Source organism: Triturus cristatus, chromosome 6 (assembly GCF_964204655.1).
Source record: "Triturus cristatus chromosome 6, aTriCri1.1, whole genome shotgun sequence".
NCBI classification, from domain to species: Eukaryota; Metazoa; Chordata; class Amphibia; order Caudata; family Salamandridae; genus Triturus; species Triturus cristatus.
In genome coordinates, this window is record NC_140589.1 from 428,223,818 (window position 1) to 428,249,907 (window position 26,090).

General features: G+C 47.1%; 1 protein-coding gene across 1 annotated transcript in view; it reads left to right on the forward strand.

Moving 5' to 3' along the window:
* The window catches only part of FBXO9 (F-box protein 9), a 518,999-nt gene that overhangs the window by 336,613 nt on the left and 156,296 nt on the right, over positions 1 to 26,090 (forward strand). Inside the window, exon 11 of the mRNA XM_085610843.1 lies at positions 14,224 to 14,317. Coding sequence (XP_085466969.1) covers positions 14,224 to 14,317 — 94 coding nt within the window. The remainder of the gene's footprint in view (positions 1 to 14,223; positions 14,318 to 26,090) is intronic.

Below are 26,090 nucleotides of genomic sequence, written 5' to 3' on the forward strand. Positions count from 1 at the left end.
GTCGGAGGGACAGAGAGCAGAGGGAATGCAGGTGATGGAGCGAGGGCAGCCGGCAGGATAGAGCTCGCAGACAGCTGGGGAGGAAGAGCAGGGACAGAGTGCAGCCGGCAGAGCCTTGTCAGAAGCGGCGGCGGCACACACAGGCTCAGTCCACCTCCCTGAGAGTTGCTACTCACTTTCACGTTGGTTTGAGCCCAGAGTCCGCATTCCGGCGTAGCAGCAGGAGAGGAGGCTCATGTTGCGCTGCACATTGTCAAAGGTGCAAAGGTGGAGCGTGAGGATGCGCCTCTCTGGTTCTCCGAGACAAGGGGTCCCTTTGGACCTGGCACGCGAGTAGCGGAGAGGGATCTATATTGTGGTGTACACTGGCATGTTCTGAGGAAGCTCTGGCCATTAATTAATTTGAAACCTAGAGTATTCCTGCTTCCCAGCGGCACTGGAATATCTATATCTACAGGTCTATAATTCGAGAGTACCAGCAGTTCTCAGCAGCAAACTTGTAGTCGGAAATCGTGTATACTAACACTTACTTCACTTATATTAGCCTGATCCGGTGATGACAGAACACACACCCTCTGATGTCTGGGGAGGCGATGTACACACTTGTTCTTAGGGGATGTAATGCACCAACAGACAATGACATTCTTGTGGGATTACGAAGGTCTGATGAGGCCTCATCCTTAGTAAGGGGCACCCATGCTGAAACTGCCAGGCTCTCGCATGGCTATGGAATACACACTGGTACTTCTTGCGTAATGGGGGTATGTTAGCTGTACTCTTTTGAAGGGCCCTGGTGATGGGTCATGGGTGGGGCTTCTCACCATTTGTAAGCAGTAAGTACTCGGAGCAGACGAGTGACCCCCCAACATCCTCCATGTCCTGGGACACGCACACACCTTCCGGCACTGACCCCTGCCTCAGGAACCAGGGACTGCTCGGATGTCTGCTGTCATTCGCCCTCGCCCTCCCTCCAGCTCCTGTCTGTAGGCAGTGGGTGCCGCTGATAAAACAGCTTAGTAACCCTCTCTTCTAAGTGTATATCCTTTTCCGGGTGGGGATGCAGGGAGGAGCGCCTCCCTGAACCCTCCCAGAGATGGGGAATGAGCCACAGCTCTGTTGAGGTTCATTAAAGCAGCTTGCCTTTTATGTATTTCTTTCTACTGCAGTTTTTACCTCATCATAACTTTAGAAATAAAACGTGCTACGCATGCCCAACTTTATGGTAGACACATATCCTCCTTTGAAGGATGAAAAGCGTAGTGTTGTGTCCCAGCAGCGAGTGCTTAACTCACTGTAACATCTTATGCCTCTTTTGCTTCCTACTTTTAACCGTTCATGTTTTTGTATTGGAGGGAATTTTTTTGGGGGGGCACGACTTACTGCGGAGATCGTTATGTTGTGTATGTAGAAGTATTATCCTTTGGTGACGCCGACCTCCTCCTCATTTTCTTTATCAGACTAACGCCGCATGCACATTGTTTTTCTTTAAAAGCTGCTAGCACTGAGCTCCCAGGGGCAGGGCGTCACACCACTTCTAGCTCTCGCCGATTGCTTCCTTCTCCGTATTGTTCGGTCACTCAGTTTCCCCTTTTATACCAAGCTCCGCGAGAGCTGTTGCTAAATCGTTGACCAACAGTGCAGTGAGTCGATGACATCAGAGTTAGTTTGTCTGCTGCACTTCTGCCGGGGTCCAGGAACCTCATCACAGAGAGGCAAGGCTCTGAACTCTTACCACGACAGGGATATAGAGTCCATGTTTAATCACAGCAAGGCTCTTTAACCATTGACGGCTGCAATACATATGCTAAAACAGAGTTCTGTGACCTCTCACCTGAGGATCATAAACCCACAAAACCAGTGTGAGTAGCCCTTTGTGACCCCACCCATGCAGGAATTCAGGATAGAACTAGGGACCTGTGCCATCCTAGGGTTTCTGAAATCATTGACCAGAGTGAAGTAAGGTTCTGTTGACGCTCACTCCGGGGTCATGAACCCACAAACTGTAGTGAGAAGGACTTTGTGTCCTCTTACCCCTACCCTCATGAACAATGGTACCAATGTAAAGTAGGGCTCTGTGACCTAGGGTCCATGAACTTGTTGACCAGTGTAAAGTGGGGCACTGCCACTTCACGCCCAGGGAAATGAACTCCTTGACCCGAATAACGCCCCTCCCTGTCCTCTTAACCCGGGGTCATTAATTCACAAACCAGGTTGAAGCAGGGTTGTTGTACCACTGGCCCTAAGGTCCATGAAGTTCATGAACTCACTGCCAGAGTGAAGTAGTGTCCTGTAACTCTCGCCATGATCCCATAAACCAGTGTGAGCAGGGCTTTTTCACCTTTAGTCTTTAAAACGATGAACAATTCGACCACAGTGAAGTAGGGCTCTGTGATCTCTGTCTAGGGTCCACAAACTGGGCCACTACTGTGAAGTAGAGTGCTATCACCTCAACTCAAGAAAAGAAAATCACTGACCTGAATGTAGCACAGCCGTGTCCTCTCCACTCGGGGTCATGAATTCACAAACCAGGTTGAAGAAGGGCCCGCATTCCTCTGCATCAGTCAATGGGCTCACTGGCCAGACCACAATAGGGCTCTGTGATCTCTCAGCCCAGGGTCAAGTCCTCCTTGACCAGCATGAAGGCCCCTAGAGCAGTGCTGCTTTATGATCCTGAGGGGTCAGGTGTTCTCCTGGCCCCCTGCACGAGACTAATTAGGTAACAGACAACTTACAGGACTACATGGTAGGATTTGATCTAGAGTTCATCTGTCTCACTGGCAGGGATCATTGTCCGACAGAGCATCCTTTGGTACTCAGTAGGGCAAAACACTGGGCATGTTGCTGTTTCCCTTGCCTCCCGTAACCACTCACCCATTCTAACTGTTGCCTGATGTTTCAGCTACGCAGACGTAGTTTGTCAAACCAGACCAGGAACTCCTCACTGACGGGTTCTGGCAAGAGACCCATCAATTCTCCTTACTCTGCTGCCGTCTGCCTAGCCAAATTAGCCTGTCTCCATCTTTTAATTAGTTCAACTGTCCATCTCTGGCTTTCACTTGTTTGTATCACTTTGTATCAAACACACAAAACGTGACGAGAGGAATGCTTGCAGTATGTCTGACTACTGTTAATCCCTCCCAACACTGTTTTGCCCACTATGTCACCTTAGTTTGGGCCCAGCCATATGCAAATCAGTTCTTGACCCTGCTCCAATAGGAGCACTTCGGCTTGACGTGCATGGCCAGAAATGCATCCTAGCCTCACTGTGCTTCTGGACCCAAGCTACACCCAACTGAAGAGCCCCAGTCAGTGTGAAACCGGTCCTGGGCTGCTTGTGTTCCCATACAGGGAGGACCTGGCCTGGCAGTGCAGCTCTACTGTTCCTTCTGCAGCAGGGTCGAGCCTGTTTGCAAATGGCTGAGTCCAAACTGAGGTGGCATAGTGGGCAAAGGAACAATGGGTGAGAGTGTTACCCCAAGCTATTGCCAGTGATTAGACGTATTGCAAGCAGCCTCCCATCACCTTTTGTGTGTTTGATGTATCACTATATAGACTGAAACACATGCCATGGTTGGCCTTAAACACTGTAAAACAACTCTAAAGCCCCCCTCCCACTTACAACATGCCCAGTGTCCTAGAATACTGATTGCGCATGAAAGTCATCCGGGCAGCAGTGAAGCAAGAAAGAACTGTTACCAATTTATCTTTCACCGTGATTGTGATGCACTTTTTATGCAGCTGTGAACTAAAAGTGACCATCTCTTATATGAAGTGACCTTTGTAACCCATGACATTCTGTGGAAGTCATCTCAGTCTCTTTCTTTACATTGGTTTGCTTTATACCCGGACTTAGTTTCTTCTAGATCTAAAAACGTGCACAGAGTTGAAGCGCCAGTCACTGTGCATCACAACTGTAAGTGCAAAAGATAATTAGAACCCATCACAAATGACGTCACCGATGACATCATATATCACACACCATTAACATCTTTCATGACATTAGTTTGGCCAGCCAGGGTGTGGGCTTTTTTAATACGGTTCGAAATGAGTTCTATCTGTGCATAAAATCACCAAATTCGTATACTTTCTGCTCCGTGGCTAAGCAGTGAGAATGTGGTGGTGGAATTCAGGGACTCTCAGCAGTCACGAAACCACAGTCTAAGAACTATTGTGCCTGTAATTGATAAAAGATCAAGATGGCCGACAGGTGAGGAGCTCCGGCCGGGAGCTCCCTGGCTAGGGATTTCCTTTTTGGCTCTAACCCCTGGAATCAAGCCCCCCTTAGACCTTCTACACCCCTGGGGATCTATGAACTGCGGTCCTTCTCCAATTCAGTCAATCGAATTTGCTGCCGGTTTCAGCAACTTCTGAGGAACCTTGAAAACCTACCGATAGCGGGGCCCTAGCAACATGGCCTATGCCGGTGGAGCTGCCTATTTAGCTGTAGAGGAGATGGGCTGTAGCTCACCCCCTCGGCCGTCACCTACTCTCCGGACATGGTCACAGTTTCTCGTCTCCCCGCAACGTCTTCTTCCCTCGCCTTCCGATGAACACCGAAAATCTGCCGATAGCGGAGCCAATTCAACACGGCTGATGCCCGGTTGAGCTGCCTAGGTAGCTGAGAGGAGATGAGCTGGGGATCACCCCTCTGGCCGTCACCGGCCTTCCGGGCTTAACCACGGTTGCTCGGCATCCTGCTACGCCTTCCGAGACTGCGTCTGGGACGCACGAGTCTTGTTCCCCCTACAAAGCAGCAACTAGAATGCCGCGATGCTGCTGCCCTCAGCCCCCGAGCTTGTTTTCCCTTTCGATTCTGAGTGAGCGCGCCCTCCTGACCCCGCAGCTGCCTCCCTCTTCCTGGTCTGCTGCCTGGGCTCCCGAGCTGACTTCCCCTGACAATACATCACGTTGAATGGAGACACTGCAGCCCTTGTAGCCCCGAGTGTTTGTACGTGACGACCCGAGAGAGATCGGCGATCGCCAGCCTTCCTCCCTCCTTGATCCTGTGGCTGCCTCCCCATCCAGTCCTGCTCCATGGGGTTGGTTTCCTTGTGGCTTTTGGATAGGATTTTTGTGTATCTGCAATCCCACCATTCTGTGATGGTTATTGGGGTCCAAGACCTGGGTCCTCCATCTTGGCGGCTTAGACCGATTCTCTGATCGATGTATGCCGCTGGTCTGCGCCTTTTGTCGCCAGACTGACCATTGCCTCAAGTCGACCCCCCCTTGGGACGCCTACACCCCTCTCATCCTGAATGGTCACTGCGAGACACCCTTTACGCCCCCTCCTTCGGACCCGCTCCATATTCAAGGTGATCCGACACAGTGAGTGAGTCTGGCACTGGATGTTGTGATTACTTGACCCCATCCGGTTTGTTGACTCATTAACTCTGACTTTTTTGGTGTCCCCTGAAGTACTATCTTCCATTGCCGGTCTGCCACACATGATCTGCTTTCCAGCCGCTTGACTCTTCCCCCCACTACCTTCTATGCTCCATGTGACTTGTTTCCGTGTTATGCTATGCTCTAGTAACTGATGTAATTATGTAACACTATTTTTTTCTAACACTAACCTCATGTAAAGCACTCTGATACCTCCAGGTCTAGCCAGCGCTATATAAAACTCTTCAAATAAATGACCAAGACATGTCTTTGAATGTTAATATGCAAGGATCCCTCTTAGAGGGGAGGAAACGGTGTGAGGCTGGGTTTTAACACACTTTTTTTGCATGCTAGGTTCGGAAGTCCTCTGCAAATTGCAACTGTCTGCTGCATTGTTTAATGCCTGTGTCTCGCTATTACTACATCGTATAGCTTAGGAAGGATTTGATTTTCATTGCTAAACAGATATTACACAAATTTGCATCGTGGGTCAGTGGTCCAGGAGATGCGTATCTTTGGGCCATCACATGACTAAATAAGCTAGTGGATGGTTAATGGCTAGTGACCTGAAGCTAATGGCAGCCCATCCTCTACTCATGCTACTGGGCCCAAAGCTAGTGCTTTAATCTCCCTTGCGCGGCCTTCAAACTCTGGTTTTCTCGAGTGTTCATCAGCAGGTGCAGAGGTATGAATCGTGGCTATATATCCCGCATGAGCGTTAAACCACAAAGTGATGGTAAATCGAGACTGTAGATTAAGGCTGTGCCTGCTGCGCACAGTACTTTTTCTGGGCCCAGACTCCATTATGAATATTGTTGGTGTTTATGAACTCTGAGAGGACAGTTGGAATGCCTTTTACGTGGACCTCCGTTGAGCACTGCTGCATCATCTGCAAAAAAACCAGAATGCAGCCCGATGTTTGGGCTATGGAAAGTGACCTTTACATGCCCAACCTTAGGCCACCAGTGAGTGCTGGAGTTTTAAATGTCTGATTTTGGTGTTTGTGTCACAATGGAATGCCGCCATCCTACTTTTAAAAAATATATTTTTTTTAATTGAGTTTACAATTTACTTTACACAAATAATCATACAAGCCACTGCTGGTCACTAAACCTCCATAATATCAAATTACTTATGCAAAGAGGGCATCATTACTACTGCTGACTTGAGCACAAATTCAACAATCAAGATTCAACATCAACTGTTGCAAATATTAGGCAGATTCTAGGGAATCCGCTTCTCATGCATATGGACCTAAGCCGAGGTCCAAAATCCAGCTATATGTATGTAAAACAGCTGCTCTTAAAACAACAAACAACAATTGCACCCAGTTAAGCCAGCCTGGCTAAATTTGCAACAGAAAAATTATCCTCGGGACAGGTAGATAACATATATTCAATACCCTGTAGTGTTCTAAGCTATGCCTGCTAGAGAGCCCAAAAGGAGGCACTGAGGTATCGTCCTGGGTAGGTCCTGGATGGGAGGTGTTTTTATTTTCGCTGATCATGGTGATATGGCAGGCTGTGTGGGTTCAGGAGAGCTACTCCTTTCCTCTACATCACTCGCGTTACATTATCGTAGTACTTCTAACCATAAGTCTGCTATGTAGCGACACCTCATCCCTCTTTCATCTTCCTCAATTAAGGCTCTTTCCTCCGCCCGAGCCCAGATCGTTAAATCTTTTTCCCAGCTTGTAATGTTGGGACCTGAGTGGGATTTCTATCTTAACGCTATTCTTCTTTTGACCAGGACCAATGGCAGGTCTATAAATCGGGTACCTACCTTTTTGGTCATTGGCCTGGGAAATAACACCAACAAGCAGGCTTCTATCGTGCAAGGACTGGTACACGCGAGGAGCTTGTGTAATACTGCCAGGACACGCTGCCAGTAGTCTGGTCCGGATGGGCAATCCCACAACATATGCTTAAAATCCACATCTATGTGTGCACAGCGAGCGCACTACTGTTCACCACTAGCCAGCATTAAGTCAAGTCTGTGTGGAGTGAGGTAGGTCATGTGGAGGATATTCAATTGGGTGTATTTAAAGCTGGCTTTTCTACTTATCTTCTGGGGTGATCTCAGTGCCTTCTTCCAGTCTGCTCCAGACAAATTGTGTTTTACTAGTACCTCCCATTTCTGTAGTAGGATTGGTAGACGGTTTCCGCCATCTCCCTCAAGGCCAGGTATAACCATTTTATGAGGTGCCTCGCCGATCCTGAGGAGATCAAGGCCTGTAAAAGCGCATGTGCTTTTGGTTCTTGAATACCACCGCCCCATAAACACTGAAATGATTTCTGCACCCCCGTTATAATTTTAAATTTGCCCAGCAGGCAGCTCATATGATGGGGCCATCCTACTTAATGCATAGCATCCCCTGTTATCGCTCTTTGCAGATGTATTTCTCAACGTGGTTCTTGAAGTGTGTGCCAGTCACTGAGGGATAGAAAATGTGAACTCTTTGGTCCAAAGTTATGTACGCGCCTGCCAGATTTTGTTCAGGGGGGCACCCTTTGCTATCATTTTGGAAAGCATTAAAACAATCTTTTGCTAGTTGTGTTTGTTGTTTAAGCTTGAGTTGGTTACATACAAAATAAATGTATATAATATCATTTACTTTTGCGTTGACTGCTGAAATAGGGCGACCTTCTATTTCCCCTACTGTTCTAATCATTCCCATTGGCATATGTCGTCCTTTCCAGTGCTCTCACCTGTTTCTAACTGCCCGAGAAGCAGGGGGCCCCCTCAGCACAGTACTCTGTGGCTGCTCGGAGTTCCTGCGTGTCAGTGCTTAATTTGTGCAGTGGTTTCCGGTGCTAAGCAGCACCGGCACTTCATTTTCAGGGCCGGCTCTACACTCGATATTGGCTGCTCATTAAATTCACTCGGGTCTCACTGGAGAAGAGCTGATCTCGCACGTGATTGTGTGTAAACTATTACAACTTGGACGCTGCAGCAGCCCGCCTTATGAGGCACATACTGAGAAACTGCCAGGGTCCCTGCCTCATTGTAAATTACAGGTCACTCCAATCAAGCGCTACCAATGATGACCGCTTACAAACTATATTATTAGCCCGCTCTGTCCCTACTTGGCAAATCAGCAAGTGTGTGTCCTGAGTCGGACCAATGGGATCAGTATTTATCGCCGTGCCCGCCCAAGCCTACTGCGCAGCCGCAGCTCTTTTCAACCGACGACATGAACAAAGCAGCGTGTTTCGCATCAGGCCTCAGAATAATTAAAACTAAAAGGCAGTCCCAGTAAGTAGCGATTTTGTAACATGGTGCTAGTAGTAGTGTTTGTGAACTTTGAAGGCGAAGCAAGTATGGAATGTCGCTACGTTGCATGTCACATCATTGTGCAGTAGGTGGGGACTCACCATATATTCGCTTAGAAATTCCCAGTTAGAGTTTATGCACATTGTGTGTATTATTTATTCGGGCCTCCCTCCGTTTTAAGTCTCTCCTTGTACACCACCTCTGCACTTAAACGATCACACTACATTGTCCTCTAGCAGGCGCCAGCTGTGGGCACTAGCTGCTCGCCCCCTCTCTCGATGTTGAATCGAAGAGACCTACGCTTATTTTGTTCTTTATGTTCTCCGCACACCCTCCTTTCTGTCTGCTTTCCCCTCTGTCATCCAGAGGCAGTCGCCCACCTGAGGAAATATGACCCCTTCCCAACAAGCCTCTGAAAGGCTAGAAGAGCTGGGAAGGAGTCAGTCAGGTATTACATCTGTGGTCATAAAACTCAATACTGATTTTATGTGCCTCATCAGGGGGCGAGCCCTAAATGACAGGACTACAGGATGTCACCTCATGTTACGTAGGATTGGCGGAACCCTACTGCAAGGTCATTAATCTCAAATATTAGTTAGAGAGCCCTACGGTTAATGCCTGGCTAAAATGTTATTCTTCTCGCTAAGCTACAAGGGTTTTGTGTCACCTCACTTGAAAGACACATTATGCAGAAAGCAAAGGCCAACTTTCACTGCCTCAGGCCCAGATTGGTATGTATGAGAACAGTCACAGAACCACAAGTCTTCCTATGGCTGAATAAAGCCACATGTCATGCAGCCTGACTCGGGTTGCGCAGATAGGTAGAACGCAGAAACAACAGATCTGTGTATAAAGTCATGGCTGATATGAACTAAACACATTTAGTTTGCAAACCCAGTGTAAGAAGTGCAGACTTTCCGGGCCTCCGGTTGTCAAACTTGATTGAGGAGCTCTGACTGTTGGATATATTGTGCCTCAGGTAACAGTCTTTCAAATGTGTTGCACTTAAAAATGTTCTTTTCCCTAAGGTGGACTGCCCTGCATGCAAATCGAAAGATTTTGTGATAGATTAAAATGGAACAAGACAGAAAAACTGTGACAAGGGGGAAAAAAGCAGGGATGAGAAGGAACCTGCAAGAATGAGAAAACGTGGTAGGGAGAGTTTTGGGGGTGGATTAAAAAGGAATACGGTGGATTCAAGAGTATGCAGCCTTCATATTCAGCCTTAGAACTTGTAAAAAAAGTTATATAAGTACTTTTCAAGCTATGTAATTTGGCATGGATTTGAGCTTGCTGCAGATAATGTTTGTTTCAATACCAGGGAAATCAACAGGAAAAATCCAGCCCAGTCGACCATAAAACACTCCACAAACAGCCAAAATAAATGGGCCACACACTGACCTGTCTGACCAGCCCATTGGTCACTACCTACTTGCCCTGTAGGCTAGTCTGACCCTGGTAGACTTGGCATTCTACACGCTGACATTCAGTAGCACCGGCCATTCTCTTCTAAGTAAAACTTTGAGCCTTGGCACTTACTGTTTTACAAATTGTAAGTAAACAATATCTGTATAACCGTGTCAATTGATTTGACTATGCAGTACTTGTATTACGTTTCCAAAGTGCATGTGAACATTGAAAGCTTAATGGGCCAAGGCTGCAGTCGGTACGGCGGGCACAGTAGCCGGCTGTAAAGGGACAAATCAAAGTAACAGGGTCTCTGGGGCTGCATTGTCACGGAGTGGGGGTGCAGGTTATTGGAGAAGTCTGGGTCTGTGGACGAGCGAGGGTCCCGAGGTCCTTGTGGTTAAGGAGGACGATGGTGTGTGACACCGTGGAACAGTGAGGGTTATAAGAGGAGCCCTTGGAAAGGAGCATGTGCTGCCTGCCCTGAACACAGAGGCCACCCACCTTCCTCAAATGCAGAGATGGTGTCAAGTGTCCTTACTGCACACATTGTGCTGCTTTTCCATAATACCGAATGGTGGCAGACTACTCTTTGCTACACATAGTGAGCTACTTGCCCTTAATGTAAAGACTACCCTGTTCCCTTTAGCACAGACCTCCATCTGTCCTTAATACATGATCTACATCAAGGCCGGTCAAGCTGTACCGGGAGGGTGGAAGGCTGGGGGGCCACTTTTATAGCAGTGCAGCACTTTTAAAGCACTGCAGAGTTCCTTGTATATCCAACAGTTTTCAGGCAACAATAAATGTGCCAATATAACTCAGTAAAATGCTGCTTATGTCACAGAGACCCTTTTGTTACTGTGCAATTAATAGGATACAGTCATGATCTAGCACAGTGAGCTATGAACTGCCATCAAAGCGCTAGATGTAAACAGCATGGTACAGGTTAGAAAGTTAGAAGTCTCCCTTGCTGAAATTCAGATCGGGTATTACATTTGGTTTTCAGCAGTGCCAGTTGAGGATGTGGGTGGAGCCAATAGAGTAAGTGGGTGGAGCCAGTGGAGGAAGTGGATGGAGCTGGGAGAAATGGGTGTGGGCTCCTGGACTTAATATTTTACAAACTAAGCACTGTTGCTTGTACCCCAACTCTTCAGCTTGGTCCATCGACGAAGACAGTGATTTACTTATCAAAGAGGCTCTGTTGATGAATTGATTGTGTCAGTTTCCAGAAATAATAACGCAGACAGCCCACGTGACAGGCAATGCTGGTTTTTGTTAGTTTGAAGATTAAGTGCTAACAACCATGCTCTGTAGGACCAGTTGTTTTATGTTTTTTGTTTGTAAAACACGTCTCTAATTAAATGCTTTTAAAATGAATTGTTCTACACCTCAGATTTTTAAAAGATGGGTGTAATTAATCGGTTTTGTTAAAACATGATGTTCATCAGCTCCAAGTCTGGGATCTTTGAATGTCCTGCATACCAAGACTTGACTAAGAAAATAGATAAGCAACTGCCAGGAGATTTTATTCAAACTGCTGCATAAATGACACAGGTGGTCAGTGCGTAGCAATGGTGCATACGGCCCTAATGCAAGTAAGGAAAACTATCCTCCTGCTTACAGGTTGAGTAGTCAAATGCAGCCATTATACAGTGCAGTTGGCCCCTCACGCCCCTGGGCACTAGTTCCACTGCACCGGCTCCACCAATGATAGCTGTGCCTCTGAGCCTGGTTAAGTCCTCCAGCGCTCTTACAGCCGGCATCGCAAACTGCTTGTTTAAAGATGGCTCAGGCCTTCGATACATTTCTGGAAGGTCACTCCATGTCAACAGGAATGCATTTTTCTACCTTTAATGTTTGATTTAAAGACCCAAGCAATTCCTAGCTATTTCTTTTATCACATCTTTTATCACATCAATTGACGCTGATAAAAAATGATCTGTATACACTACAGGTGCATCGCGTGCTTTGTGACAGGGGATCAACTAATAAATTTACCCTTTTGTGAAATTCTGTTAAAGTTTGTTGGTACTGTCATAGGTTGGCATTCAAAGAAGCATCCTGCATTTTGCGTTTTTTGCCGTTTTAGGACCTTTCTTTAATATGTGTCGTCTACTGTTACATGGCCATTCTTCTGGGGAAGCTGGTTTGATTTGAGGTGTGTCGCATCAGATTATCATATACAGATTCCCTATGGGTAAGTGGCATAACAATAGCCCCCGCAGTCCCCGCGCTGCAGGGGGGTCCCCTGAACCAGGTGCCCCTCTCCGGCACTGTGGTCCGGAGCATGGGGGGCACCCTCCATGTAACTTGCAGGGGGCCCCCTGCAAGTTTCGTTACGCCACTGTATAGGATATATGGTACTTTTGTCTGTCTGCCCTTCCAGCAGTGCTGAGATTTGCCTTTAGTTCCTGCAAGAGCAGTTCCATCAGCTGGTCAAACTGGGCGAGGTTCATTTTTGCTCCATGAACCCACCTGTGCGTCAAATTTCCTCTAGCTCTAGAGCCTACTTCTCATCAGTGTGTTCATGAACCAAGACATCTGTACAAAGTAATATCACCAAAATCCAGAAAGTGTAATTGCACGCCAAATAGGTATTCTTTTTTATGCCTCGGATTTAGTAAGAGCACAACACTTCTGGCATTCAGCAATCTAACTAGATGTATTGCTGCAAGATCTGAGTCATCAGCGCAATATGAGTTGCAATCTTGACAGCAGTGAAGATGGCATGACCCCATTATGTTAATGCAAAGTGGAATGCTGTGCCTTCGCATCCAGATGGGGGTTAAAACCTCACAAGCATCAGCTGGTCAAGTAGTCTCTCCTTGCATAATCCTGGATTCGCACGTTTGCCCCTAATGAGGAATATAACCATGGTATTTATTAACAATGTTGATCTAAAGAGCTGTATGAGTTGGATGCCTTGTTTTGTTCTCAGCTGTGTGCATGGATGTTGGACGAACTGCTATAGTACAGATCTTAGCACCCAAGAATCTAGAGACTAAAATACTGACGTTTATCATATAGAATTTTTGTCGTTTTTTCCCATTTCCCAAGTCTTTGAAGTGGCAAGGTCTTTAATTGAATTTCCAGCTGCAGAGACCATTTTGGCAGCATATCTTTGGATATATTAAGCCATACATACCTCTGAATGCAGTGCACTGATAGGCATCTGTATTGCTATTGTTCTAGTCTTGTCGGAGAGTGGAATACTTAGATATACCTGTGTGTGAAATTATATAAATTTCACATTAATAACTTTGATTGTTGAGTAGAATATCCTCACTTGCTTTGATAGCAAATATTTCACCTTCTCTTACTGTTCACCATACACACAAGCTGTACGTGGTCCTGTAAGGAATAAGTCATTTCAGACCCCTCATCCGTTCTGTGAGGTACAAGATTATGGTTACAGTCCCACATGTTGACTATGTACATTGTACAACATTTACATGTACGCCATCTGCTAAACCAACACCCAGCAATTTCCTCAGCTTGTATGTATCTGAGATCAATCGATTTGAGAGAATATTTTTCCCCTGCCAACATCCACACTGCTACTGCCAGCCACTTGTTTTAAATCGCTTAAGGTTACAGCAAAGGAGAGTAGGTTGAGTGGTGCCTCAGCACCCTATCACTACAACCCAGTTCATAAACTATCAAGTGACTATTAGGAACGTTGTAGAGTGGGCTGTTTGTCTGATGATGTGAACTAGTTACTGTAAGTTAAAGTTGCATACTGAACAAAACTAGCACGGGCTGCATATTGTGTCAGTGAGATGCAGCCCGTGAGATGTTAATGCACTGGTGTGCTCTGCAGTGATGCTGTCCATCACAAGACCACCTTTCTTCATGTTGCAGATTGTGCTTCCACTCAAGTAATGCCCTTACCCAATCTCACTTTTGACTTATGCTTCTCTTTTTGTTTTCCAACGAGAAATATTCAAATGCATGGCGTAATTGATATTGCTAAAGTGTTAAATCTTCTACAGTAAATATATCCATAACTGGAATAAAAATTGAAAGAAAAGGATATGCTTCTGTAAATATTTCTGTTTATACACTTGACCAGGATTTATGTTTGATTGAAATGTGTGTTTATGCTTGCTAGGTTTTATTTTCAGAGTTGTCTGTTAATTTCTTTCTTTAACCTTTCAGAACAGACGCAATCTTGTTTGGCCATTATCGAATGTCACAGGAGACGGACAATCAAACCAAAATATTTGCAGTGATCATGAAGAGAAAAGAAGAGGTGTGTCAGAGTGGATGCATTATTTTGTTTCTCCTTATTTGTGACATTTTCTTTTTCCTTTGAATACCCTATTGCTCGTAAAACGTTGTTTATTTGTACTTGTGACAAGTACCAAATACTTTAGATGACATTTTTATTGTATGAGTTTTGCTTGCAACATTTATCTTTCATCGCTTCTCCTGTGCCAAGAACCACACAATAGCCTTTTGTGCAAGTTAGATCCCTCATCCTGGACATCTGTCTCGAGCCAGCCTTGACCAGTGATGGCTGGTGATGTGTGAAACTGGTGGGGTGTAGCATGTGCCCCAAAGTTAAAGGAGCGAGTGAACTTAACTCTCTCATCAGAGCTTTGGGGAGTGGGGGGAGGGGGGGGACTGAGGCTGCCCTCTTCCCCCAAAGAAAAATCAGAAAAAAATACATTACTATTACATAACATATTTTTCTCATTCATTTGCTAAAAAAAACAAAGGCAGTATTCTAATGGTGTCCCAACTAAGCCTCACACTCTTCAGAGGCTTTGCAGGTCTGCCCCCCCCCCCCCCAAATTAATTTTAAGGACATTGTGACAAAATAATGCGTTTTCTGCATTACTTCCCTAAACAAAGATTAAAAAGCCATAAGTGAAAAAGGTACTTTAAGAAATTACTTCTTATACGGTTTATCATTTACCATGGCATCAATCTACAATTTAGCATTTTATTTCCTTTTGTTAATTCTTCTTTACACTTCAAAGTACATGCTCCGTTATATGCTACACCTGAGACTCTAATTTTACAGGCGTCACATCACCAGGGGCCACACTCTGGGGAGGTGTGGTGGGGTTTTATTCTGACGTCTTACAGGGTTAAAGGCGCAGACTTCAGATCCCTTGTGTGCCAGCAATTTATAGGCTAAAAACGTAAGTTTAAGGCTGGCAAATAATGTATCGGTTCCAGAGATCTGAGTTTTGTCTCTGAGTTTTGACTCATAAAGTAGTGCAGAGGGATAGTGTTCCTCCAGCGCAACACAACGTGTAACATGCAAATAATTTTTTTTTTTTTTTTTTATCTAGACAGCTCAGTATACTGTTTTGTCACATGGACTTTTTTGTTAATTGTAATTAAGTTTCAATCCTAATATAGCAGTGAGCTTTGAATCAAAATCAAATAGCAACATGGAAGCTGCAAGGCATGGTTTACAGCCTTATTGTATTTCTCTGATCATTCATTATTATTAGGTTGATAAATAGGGTTACTCCAGTTTTGAAACTTTCATAGATTCACATGCTTGAACCATTCCCCGTCGTCGAGATGGGAGTCCCCGGTACATCAAAAAAGCAATGCTAAACCAATACAAAGCAGAAACTAGGTCTATGCCCATTTCAGTTTTGTAACGTATATCCCGTTTTGTAAAAGAGACCAAAAGTAATTCCTGAACCAATCAGGACCCTTCACCCTCTAGAACACTCTTGAGAGAACTTTAGACCTTCAGATTTTCTACCGCACATTGTGCTAGGCAGTCTCCTCTGAGTGCTGCTCAGGATTTTCTTCTTCTTAGTGAATTTAGAAAGAGGTATTGGCTTCATTACAGCATTCTACAACTGCAGGATCCATCTTCAATGCTGGTTGGTCAACATTCTGGCATAATTATGTTGGAAAAGAAAAAAAGGGTCTTTTTAAACCTGTGCTACCTGCTCAAAGAAAAGCTTTTATATAGCTGACCTTTATGAACACTGTATTTATTGCCTGTATCCAAACCATAAGGCAAAGGAATGCATGGTATGTCGTACCTTTTCCAATAAAACCTTAAGGGTTCGTGAAGGGCACCTTCTTATATGGCTTCAGAAACTCAAAGCTAGAAAAGAGGTGATTTAAAGTGAGGGCAGTGATGAGCCATCCTCTTTTCCATCCAGGAGTTCCCATAAGAGGAGACGATCATCTCACACCCATTCAACTGGTGAGCGTCCAGGAAAGGCCCTTAAAAAACCCTCTCATGGGTCGTATGGGCACAGTCCCTCAAAATCTCCTCACAAACATGAAAAGGAGAGGAGGGGACATTCATCGGGGAAAAACAACCAAAAAAGGCGAGTTCTGAGCTGCTTAATACACCCCCTCAAGTCAGGCACTCCTTCAAAAACCCTTCTTCATTGCCTCCTGAAGGAAAGCCGTTGACAAAAGCTCCTTCGTCAACGGTACCGTCGGCGAAACCATCCCTGTCGTCGACGAGGGTGGAAGTTCTCCTGTCGTTGACAAGGGTGGAAGTTCTCCTGTCGTCGAAGAAAGAGTCAGTGTCGACTGCAGTATTGGGGACTCTGTCGTCTAAGGTTTTGTCACCGTCTTGTAAGATGTCGATGCCGGTATCATCGATGATGATGATGAATACGTTGACGACCGCGCCGATGGAAATGACGGCAACAACGACATTGACGGCGGTTTTCCCATCGCCAATGGTTTCCAAGTCACCGCCAACAGCTGCTTCCCTGACGATAGTTTCGTAGGCGTTCTCGTCGATAGGGAAAAAACACTGCATAAAACTGAGAAAGCTAGAACAAGGAAAATTACACAGAAATTACCTCACCTAGCAAGGTTACACCTCTTTTGACTTCTCACCTGTTGGAAGAGCAGGATTCTGAGGGAGAAGATGATGGGCCCTTCGGCTACCCAAGTAGCCCATCCTAGCTGCATTTTAAGTGACAAGAGGATGATTTTGAGGAGGAAAATGGGAAATTTCAAGACTATATTACTCCGCAACAATACCACCAGAATTATCAGGAGGAGGTAGTTTGCATGCCTTCATCTTTGTTAACAGACCTACAATTCATGTTGGCTGACTACAGGAAGAGATTTCCCCCAACACCTGTACCTCAGGAAATACGGTCATTCGTCCCACGTCCATATTCTTTTCTGTCTGCTCCAAAGAGGGTTCAAACTGGCGGAACCTCTGCAGAAATCACCTCAATCAGTCCCTCAACAGGATCCGGGTACTACGGATGATGATCAGGAAGAGGGAGAGCTTAGAGATCCGCATAGAGAATGGGACGACTACCTCATTCCCACGCCTTCTTCTCCTTCTCTGGTGCCCGTTGACTCGCCATCAGAGGATATTGGTGGTTTTCTAAACTTGTTAGAGAGAGCTGCCAAGAGATTTGATCTACCAGTGCCGGCTACCCAAACGGACTGTTTTGTTTATGATTTTAAAGAGCCCTTGAGGAAATCAGTAACATGTTTGGGAAGAAGAACACAAGGGCTTGAGGACACCAGCGACAGTGACACCAGTGCTGGTTGGAAAATAAATACAAGGCCCCAGAGGATGCTCCAGCCTGTTTGGTGGAGCATCCCAAACCGGATTCTGCAATCTCAGGCACCTGGGTAACGCCGGTAAGCGCTTTTCATCAATGTTCGCTCTGATGGTCAGAGCAGCTAATGCCCTTGCCATATTGGATGGATATGATAGACAAATGTGGTGTGACACGGCTCCGTATATGGATCAGCTTCCTGAAGAGAGCAAAGCAGAAGTTAAGAAAATTCTCCAGTAGGGCGAGAGAGGATCTTCAGAGGTTATAGATTGTGCAATGGATATCGCAACTACAGCATTCAGATCGCTGCGGGGTGCAGCGGTGTTACGCCATCAAGGATGGCTCTGAGCTACTTCGTTTGGACCGGAAGTTCAGAATAAGATCCTAGACCTTCCATTCGATGAAGCTTTATTTGGGAAGCACATCGACAATGCACTACAGGATATTAAGAAAGCTACTGACACTGCGAAGGCTTTAGGGACGCTTTAGTATTGGAAAGTGCTCTTTAAAGGAGCTAGAGCAGTGGTTCCCGAACTTTTGACTCCTGAGGACCCCCACTGAATCACTACTGGAAGCCGGGGACCCCCAAGCAATTTGTACAATTTAAATTTAAAAAAATTAAAACCGTAATCACCGCACTAAAATGCATTGACACACTTCAGCACCCCTTCCACACGACCAGCTTGCTGCCTGCTGTAGCTGGCCGGGAGGCTCGATGGACGATACTGAGTGAAAGCTGGAGAATATAGCAGCGCGGTGACTCCGTGTGCTTAATGTAATGGCCTGGCACCTAATGAAAAGCAGCCTGTAAATATGACGACAGCTACTGGCTCTATTCTAATCCGAGGCCGTGCTAATCAGATGACGTCACGTGTACCGACCTCGGGAATCCGACTCAATGCCCAGCTGCCACTCTTGTTGAAAAGTAACCAAGAGGGGAAGGAAGGAACAAGAGTTTCACGCTTGCTTGTAGCAAATCCACAGCAACCGTAGCAACGTGTTTGAATCCTTTCAATTGAGCAGAAAGGACAAGCAGGTTTGCACGCAGACATGAAAAGAAGGAAAGGCCTCTGTTTTTACAGTGCATTTCTTTAAAAGTGTTCTGCTCAATTGAAATGTAAAGAAAGGAAGTGTCGCGTTTACTTTGAAGTCTTGCTGTGGTTCGGACAGACTCTAAACACAAAGACAAAACATGCCTCTTTCGCAGGTGCTTCTACGCCTCCTCCTATCCTTTTCTTATTTATACCAACCCTGCCATCTGATTTTGGGACACTGGTATGTCAGTGTCCAAGTGCTCTGTGTTGTGCTGCTGGGGAAGAGGGGTGTGAGCTGCAGCCTGGCGCTCAAAAGGCACACAGGGACACTTTGTAAAGGCAGAGGCTCTCAGAAGGCATTTGAGCTCTTACCAGCAGAGTCCACTTGAGTGTGTGCACTTCAGAAGGTATGGCCCGAGGCTCATTACATTCACTGACTGGCGTAAAGAGTCAGTGCCAGGGCTGCCCCATGGCTAGTTCCATTCCCAGGCACTGTGTTTTTGAGAACAAAATCTGCTGCTGCGCAAATGGGCGGCATGTTATGAAATTTGCACTGCAGTGAGGAGTAATCATGGTACCAGGGCAGTTATGATCCGTGACTGGGCCCGATCCAACTACCAGCGGCAGACTCGTAAAAGTACCTCCTGCTGGCAAGATGTTGGAAGAGCCGCTCGCACAGCGGCGGTAATTATTAATTAAATTGATCCCGCTGTGACCGGATTGACCCGGCGGCCAGGCTGAGAGAGAACCACGGACCGCGGCGGCGGCTGGAGTGGTTGTCCTCAGCCCAGAGCACTGTCACCAGTCCAATGTGCGGTGACTTGGAAACCATTTCCCATCGCCAATGGTTTCCAAGTCACCGCCAACAGCTGCTTCCCTGACGATAGTTTCGTAGGCGTTCTCGTCGATAGGGAAAAAACACTGCATAAAACTGAGAAAGCTAGAACAAGGAAAATTACACAGAAATTACCTCACCTAGCAAGGTTACACCTCTTTTGACTTCTCACCTGTTGGAAGAGCAGGATTCTGAGGGAGAAGATGATGGGCCCTTCGGCTACCCAAGTAGCCCATCCTAGCTGCATTTTAAGTGACAAGAGGATGATTTTGAGGAGGAAAATGGGAAATTTCAAGACTATATTACTCCGCAACAATACCACCAGAATTATCAGGAGGAGGTAGTTTGCATGCCTTCATCTTTGTTAACAGACCTACAATTCATGTTGGCTGACTACAGGAAGAGATTTCCCCCAACACCTGTACCTCAGGAAATACGGTCATTCGTCCCACGTCCATATTCTTTTCTGTCTGCTCCAAAGAGGGTTCAAACTGGCGGAACCTCTGCAGAAATCACCTCAATCAGTCCCTCAACAGGATCCGGGTACTACGGATGATGATCAGGAAGAGGGAGAGCTTAGAGATCCGCATAGAGAATGGGACGACTACCTCATTCCCACGCCTTCTTCTCCTTCTCTGGTGCCCGTTGACTCGCCATCAGAGGATATTGGTGGTTTTCTAAACTTGTTAGAGAGAGCTGCCAAGAGATTTGATCTACCAGTGCCGGCTACCCAAACGGACTGTTTTGTTTATGATTTTAAAGAGCCCTTGAGGAAATCAGTAACATGTTTGGGAAGAAGAACACAAGGGCTTGAGGACACCAGCGACAGTGACACCAGTGCTGGTTGGAAAATAAATACAAGGCCCCAGAGGATGCTCCAGCCTGTTTGGTGGAGCATCCCAAACCGGATTCTGCAATCTCAGGCACCTGGGTAACGCCGGTAAGCGCTTTTCATCAATGTTCGCTCTGATGGTCAGAGCAGCTAATGCCCTTGCCATATTGGATGGATATGATAGACAAATGTGGTGTGACACGGCTCCGTATATGGATCAGCTTCCTGAAGAGAGCAAAGCAGAAGTTAAGAAAATTCTCCAGTAGGGCGAGAGAGGATCTTCAGAGGTTATAGATTGTGCAATGGATATCGCAACTACAGCATTCAGATCGCTGCGGGGTGCAGCGGTGTTACGCCATCAAGGATGGCTCTGAGCTACTTCGTTTGGACCGGAAGTTCAGAATAAGATCCTAGACCTTCCATTCGATGAAGCTTTATTTGGGAAGCACATCGACAATGCACTACAGGATATTAAGAAAGCTACTGACACTGCGAAGGCTTTAGGGACGCTTTAGTATTGGAAAGTGCTCTTTAAAGGAGCTAGAGCAGTGGTTCCCGAACTTTTGACTCCTGAGGACCCCCACTGAATCACTACTGGAAGCCGGGGACCCCCAAGCAATTTGTACAATTTAAATTTCAAAAAATTAAAACCGTAATCACCGCACTAAAATGCATTGACACACTTCAGCACCCCTTCCACACGACCAGCTTGCTGCCTGCTGTAGCTGGCCGGGAGGCTCGATGGACGATACTGAGTGAAAGCTGGAGAATATAGCAGCGCGGTGACTCCGTGTGCTTAATGTAATGGCCTGGCACCTAATGAAAAGCAGCCTGTAAATATGACGACAGCTACTGGCTCTATTCTAATCCGAGGCCGTGCTAATCAGATGACGTCACGTGTACCGACCTCGGGAATCAGACTCAATGCCCAGCTGCCACTCTTGTTGGAAAGTAACCAAGAGGGGAAGGAAGGAACAAGAGTTTCACGCTTGCTTGTAGCAAATCCACAGCAACCGTAGCAACGTGTTTGAATCCTTTCAATTGAGCAGAAAGGACAAGCAGGTTTGCACGCAGACATGAAAAGAAGGAAAGGCCTCTGTTTTTACAGTGCATTTCTTTAAAAGTGTTCTGCTCAATTGAAATGTAAAGAAAGGAAGTGTCGCGTTTACTTTGAAGTCTTGCTGTGGTTCGGACAGACTCTAAACACAAAGACAAAACATGCCTCTTTCGCAGGTGCTTCTACGCCTCCTCCTATCCTTTTCTTATTTATACCAACCCTGCCATCTGATTTTGGGACACTGGTATGTCAGTGTCCAAGTGCTCTGTGTTGTGCTGCTGGGGAAGAGGGGTGTGAGCTGCAGCCTGGCGCTCAAAAGGCACACAGGGACACTTTGTAAAGGCAGAGGCTCTCAGAAGGCATTTGAGCTCTTACCAGCAGAGTCCACTTGAGTGTGTGCACTTCAGAAGGTATGGCCCGAGGCTCATTACATTCACTGACTGGCGTAAAGAGTCAGTGCCAGGGCAGCCCCATGGCTAGTTCCATTCCCAGGCACTGTGTTTTTGAGAACAAAATCTGCTGCTGCGCAAATGGGCGGCATGTTATGAAATTTGCACTGCAGTGAGGAGTAATCATGGTACCAGGGCAGTTATGATCCGTGACTGGGCCCGATCCAACTACCAGCGGCAGACTCGTAAAAGTACCTCCTGCTGGCAAGATGTTGGAAGAGCCGCTCGCACAGCGGCGGTAATTATTAATTAAATTGATCCCGCTGTGACCGGATTGACCCGGCGGCCAGGCTGAGAGAGAACCACGGACCGCGGCGGCGGCTGGAGTGGTTGTCCTCAGCCCAGAGCACTGTCACCAGTCCAATGTGTGTACCTGCCAGAATTGAGGCCTGGCGGGCGGTGCTTGCCACGGGAGTGAGAGTCCATGACTGCAGGCCGGGCTCTTGCCGCGGCACTGGCTCTCCATTCTAAGAAGTACGGTACTATGCCTGATTCTCCTAGTTGTACTTAACTTGTTATGCCTTTAAAGGTGCACAGTGGTCATCCAGTGCTGCCTGCGGCCGTGTCACTGAGAACTGTGCAGTCTTTTTTTGTGTATTATGATGTGGGCCACTGAATTTGCAAGTAGCGGGCAGCACGGTGGACCCTGGGCGGTAGGCCGCTCAGCTATTAAAGAATTTTATCAGTGTGAGCTAAAAGTCATTAGGAAATAATTAATACAGTCTCTATGTTTCCCATTGCTTCATTTTACTCGGGAGAAAGTATCACCCATAGTCGTTGAAATGTCACTTATAATTACTTTAAATTATGAAAATGTCACACACAGCAATCTGAAACCTTGGCAGCTGTGTTACACGAGGCGCTCATGAAAGGAAACACGTTTTTAAAGCATGTGCGCGCTTTTACTGTAAATGCGTACACACTAATTAAACACTTGCATGCAGTTCCAGACGGAGAAGAGCCCTCCTGCCTGTTCGAGGTGCTCCAATGCTCTTCAATCTCGACACACGAGGCACAGCTGTACCATGCTTTCAGGGTAAATGGGGCATATGGTAGTAAAATGCCCTGGGCCTGTCCACAAACAGAAGAGGAAGCGCACGCACTGCCGTGCGAGCGCAACGTCAGGTGACCGGCAGAAGCGAATAATAAAATAAGGCCAATCACCCTTCAGCTTGCACCTAAAGCTGAATTGTGATTGATCAGATTGTATTGTAATCTTGCCCCCTGACGCCAACAACATTCTCACCTCTTATGTGCTGTGAGGGCGCATGGGCGTTTCGTTTTTTACAACGACGGTAGGCAGTCAAGTCCTGCGGACCCCCTGGGAATGTGTAACAGACCCCTGGGGGTCCGCGGACCACAGTTTGGGAAATGCTGAGCTAGAGGAAGGGGCCTTCCTTCCTACAGGGGAGGATATCAGCCATATAGATGCCCCTTATACGCTACATCTTCCCAGCCGTATCAACAACTATGTGTTCAACGACCGCCACAGTCAGGGGCGTATTCTAAATCTGCCCCCAGAGGAAGAGCAGGATGTCAGGGAAAAGATACCTAACCACGTCAATGAAGATCTTCAGGCTCTGGCTATTTTTATTCCCACCTTTCCACAAGTTCCTCTAGGGGGGAAAATGTATTTTCACCTTCACCAGTGGCAAAAAATAACCATGGACCGATGGGTCCTCATTCTAATACAATTCGGCCATACGTTGGAGTTTCTGCATATCCCACCTTGTACACCTCCACGACTGCAAAACACCTACATCTCATGTGTTTGGAAATTCCTATAATGCCCCGAAAAGGAGCAATAGAACTGGTGCCAAACTCCCAGAGAGGGAGGGATTCTATTCCTGTTTCTTTCTGGTACGCAAGCACTTATGGCAATGGCGTCCGATGCAGTACCTTCAATTTGCTGTAGCCGGAAGCCATTACCAGTTCAAGATACTGCCAATTGGCCTCAAGTCGGCTCCAAGAGTTTTTACCAAATGCCTGGCTCCAGTAGCAGCTTTTAAGGAGAAGCAAAGGCATCGGGTGTTTCTTTACCTGGATGGTTGGCTAATGAAAGCGCTTTCACATGCGGCTGTTCAGTCGTACACAGTGGCATGTACAAGACTGTTTGCCGAGTTGGGCCTGACTCTGAAAGAGGAAAAGTCATGTCTGCACCCTTCTACGAACATCACCTTCGGAGCAATTTTGGACACCACTGTTGGACCTAAAGACCTATGGTAGCTTGGCTCAGGTGGAAAGGCCTCATTCCAGGTAACATGTCGTGCTTGCATCACACTCACCTCAGCACTCCAGCGTACCACCACTAAAAACGACACTACACCATGGAGTTAGAAAATAGTTAGATAAGCTTTATCTTATCCTTTTATCATGTTTTTCTTTTCTTTCAGGGGAAAACAATCGTTTTTCTTTTACATCACATTAGGGTCAAAACTTTTCAGTGTGTTTAAATTGGCAGTGCTAAAATACCTTAGATCGGGTATGAGTTCAAGCGCACCACCTGGTGGTCAAACACAACACAGCAAATTTTTATAGTGCGTTAAATAGTCATTAAATATAGCACTGCACATAGCCATTTCTTAGCACTTGAAATAGTCATTAAATATAGCGCTGCACATAGCCATTTCTTAGCACTTTAAATAGTCATTAAATATAGCGCTGCACATAGCCATTTCTTAGTACTTTAAATAGTCATTAAATATAGCGCTGCACATAGCCATTTCTTAGCACTTTAAATAGAGTAATTAAATATCATTGAGGCGCCATACGATTTCCTTTGAAGCTTTAGACATTCCCAGTGAACACAGCGCTTCAATTATGGCTTTTAATCAGGGGGTTCAAGCGCTGATCATTGAACCTGATACCTCCCTGAGGGACTCGTCTTATCCGGGGAGGCAGTTACTTTCAATTCTGAGGAGCCAACGTTTAGTATTTCATTAGGCACAAGTTCAGGGGGCCATGGATCGGCCAATTTCCCACTCCAGGGTAGTTGCAGGGCCAAGTGGGCCCAACGATCGAATTCCCAGGGGGAGGGGCGTGCACTGGGCTTCTCCCAGGCCTCCCGCCCTCCTCCCCGCTGTTTACCTCAAGCTTCGGCCTTACCGGCCCTTGCGAAGATCCTCGGCCAGACGGGGATCACGATCCTCAGTGCCCCCTCCGCCAGCCGTGCAGGTTTCCCGGCGAGGTCCGGGTCAATCGCGCCTCTCGAGGCCTCCCACTGTCGATGCACCGCGGCCAGGGCACGCCCGCAGCCGCCAATGACAGTGCGGCCTGCGGGGGCGCGGCCCAGTCAGCGAGTGGTGAAGCGGCGGGGGCGGCGTTTGGCAGTCCGCCCCGTCAGGTGACAGGAGTCACTGGCTTCGGGCCTACGCGGCCTCGACTAGATCGCTCGGCCTAACGAGGCCTTCCCTGAACTCTAGCGGCCTCCTCAGCCCTGGGGGCCGCGTAAACTCGGCTGTGACGTCAGCGACGGGGCCCCGGGCTTCTCTGTGGGCCCCAGCGATAGCAGGGGCAATCTTTCTGGCCCCCAGGCCACAGTGGTGAGTTCTTTCAGGACCCCCTCAACGGGGGTGTGTGGAAATTAAGGGTAGGCCTACAATTTGAGGGGTGATGATCATTTTGGCGCCCAGCGCCCCCTACTCTCACAGGTACGCCCCAGCTCGGGGCAGGCAGGCTGGGAAGCGGCAAGCCACACGCCAGGGGCAGACCAAGATAGGGGGGATCCAGGCAAAGTCAGGGCAATGGTGGACGGTCACTCTCTTCCCCCGTTCTCTTCAGGAGTCCTGGCCAGGCGGGGAGCACAAGACGGTTAACGTGATCCCAGGGTCAGAGGCTAAAGGCAGGGCTAGGTCACAAGATAGGGGGTAGTGTCAACCGAAGGGGGGAGAAAAAGCAGGCCCTAAGAACAGTCAGTTTCCCCCCCCCTCCTGCGCTCCTACCTCCCCACTCAGGTGCCTTACTCCTGACTACCTCACGTCACACAAAATGGCTGTCGCCCCTCACCTCTATATATAGCCTGGGCCCTAACTGTCCATAATGGTCCAGAAGGTTCTGGAACTCCTCATGCCAGCCTATGGCCCAGGTTCTGAGGTGACAGTTTAGGCCACCATTTTGTGGAGGAGCTCTCTCTCTCCCTCCATTTTAGGGAAGCACCTTGCGCCACACCATCAATTAGTAATAATGTGGCACCCAGAACCTCTAAGTCAACACCAAAAAAACTAGTGGACAGAAAAATTAGAGGGTAAAGGAAGAAAAAAAATGAGGAGGGGGCAGCCAAAGGATTGGCAGGT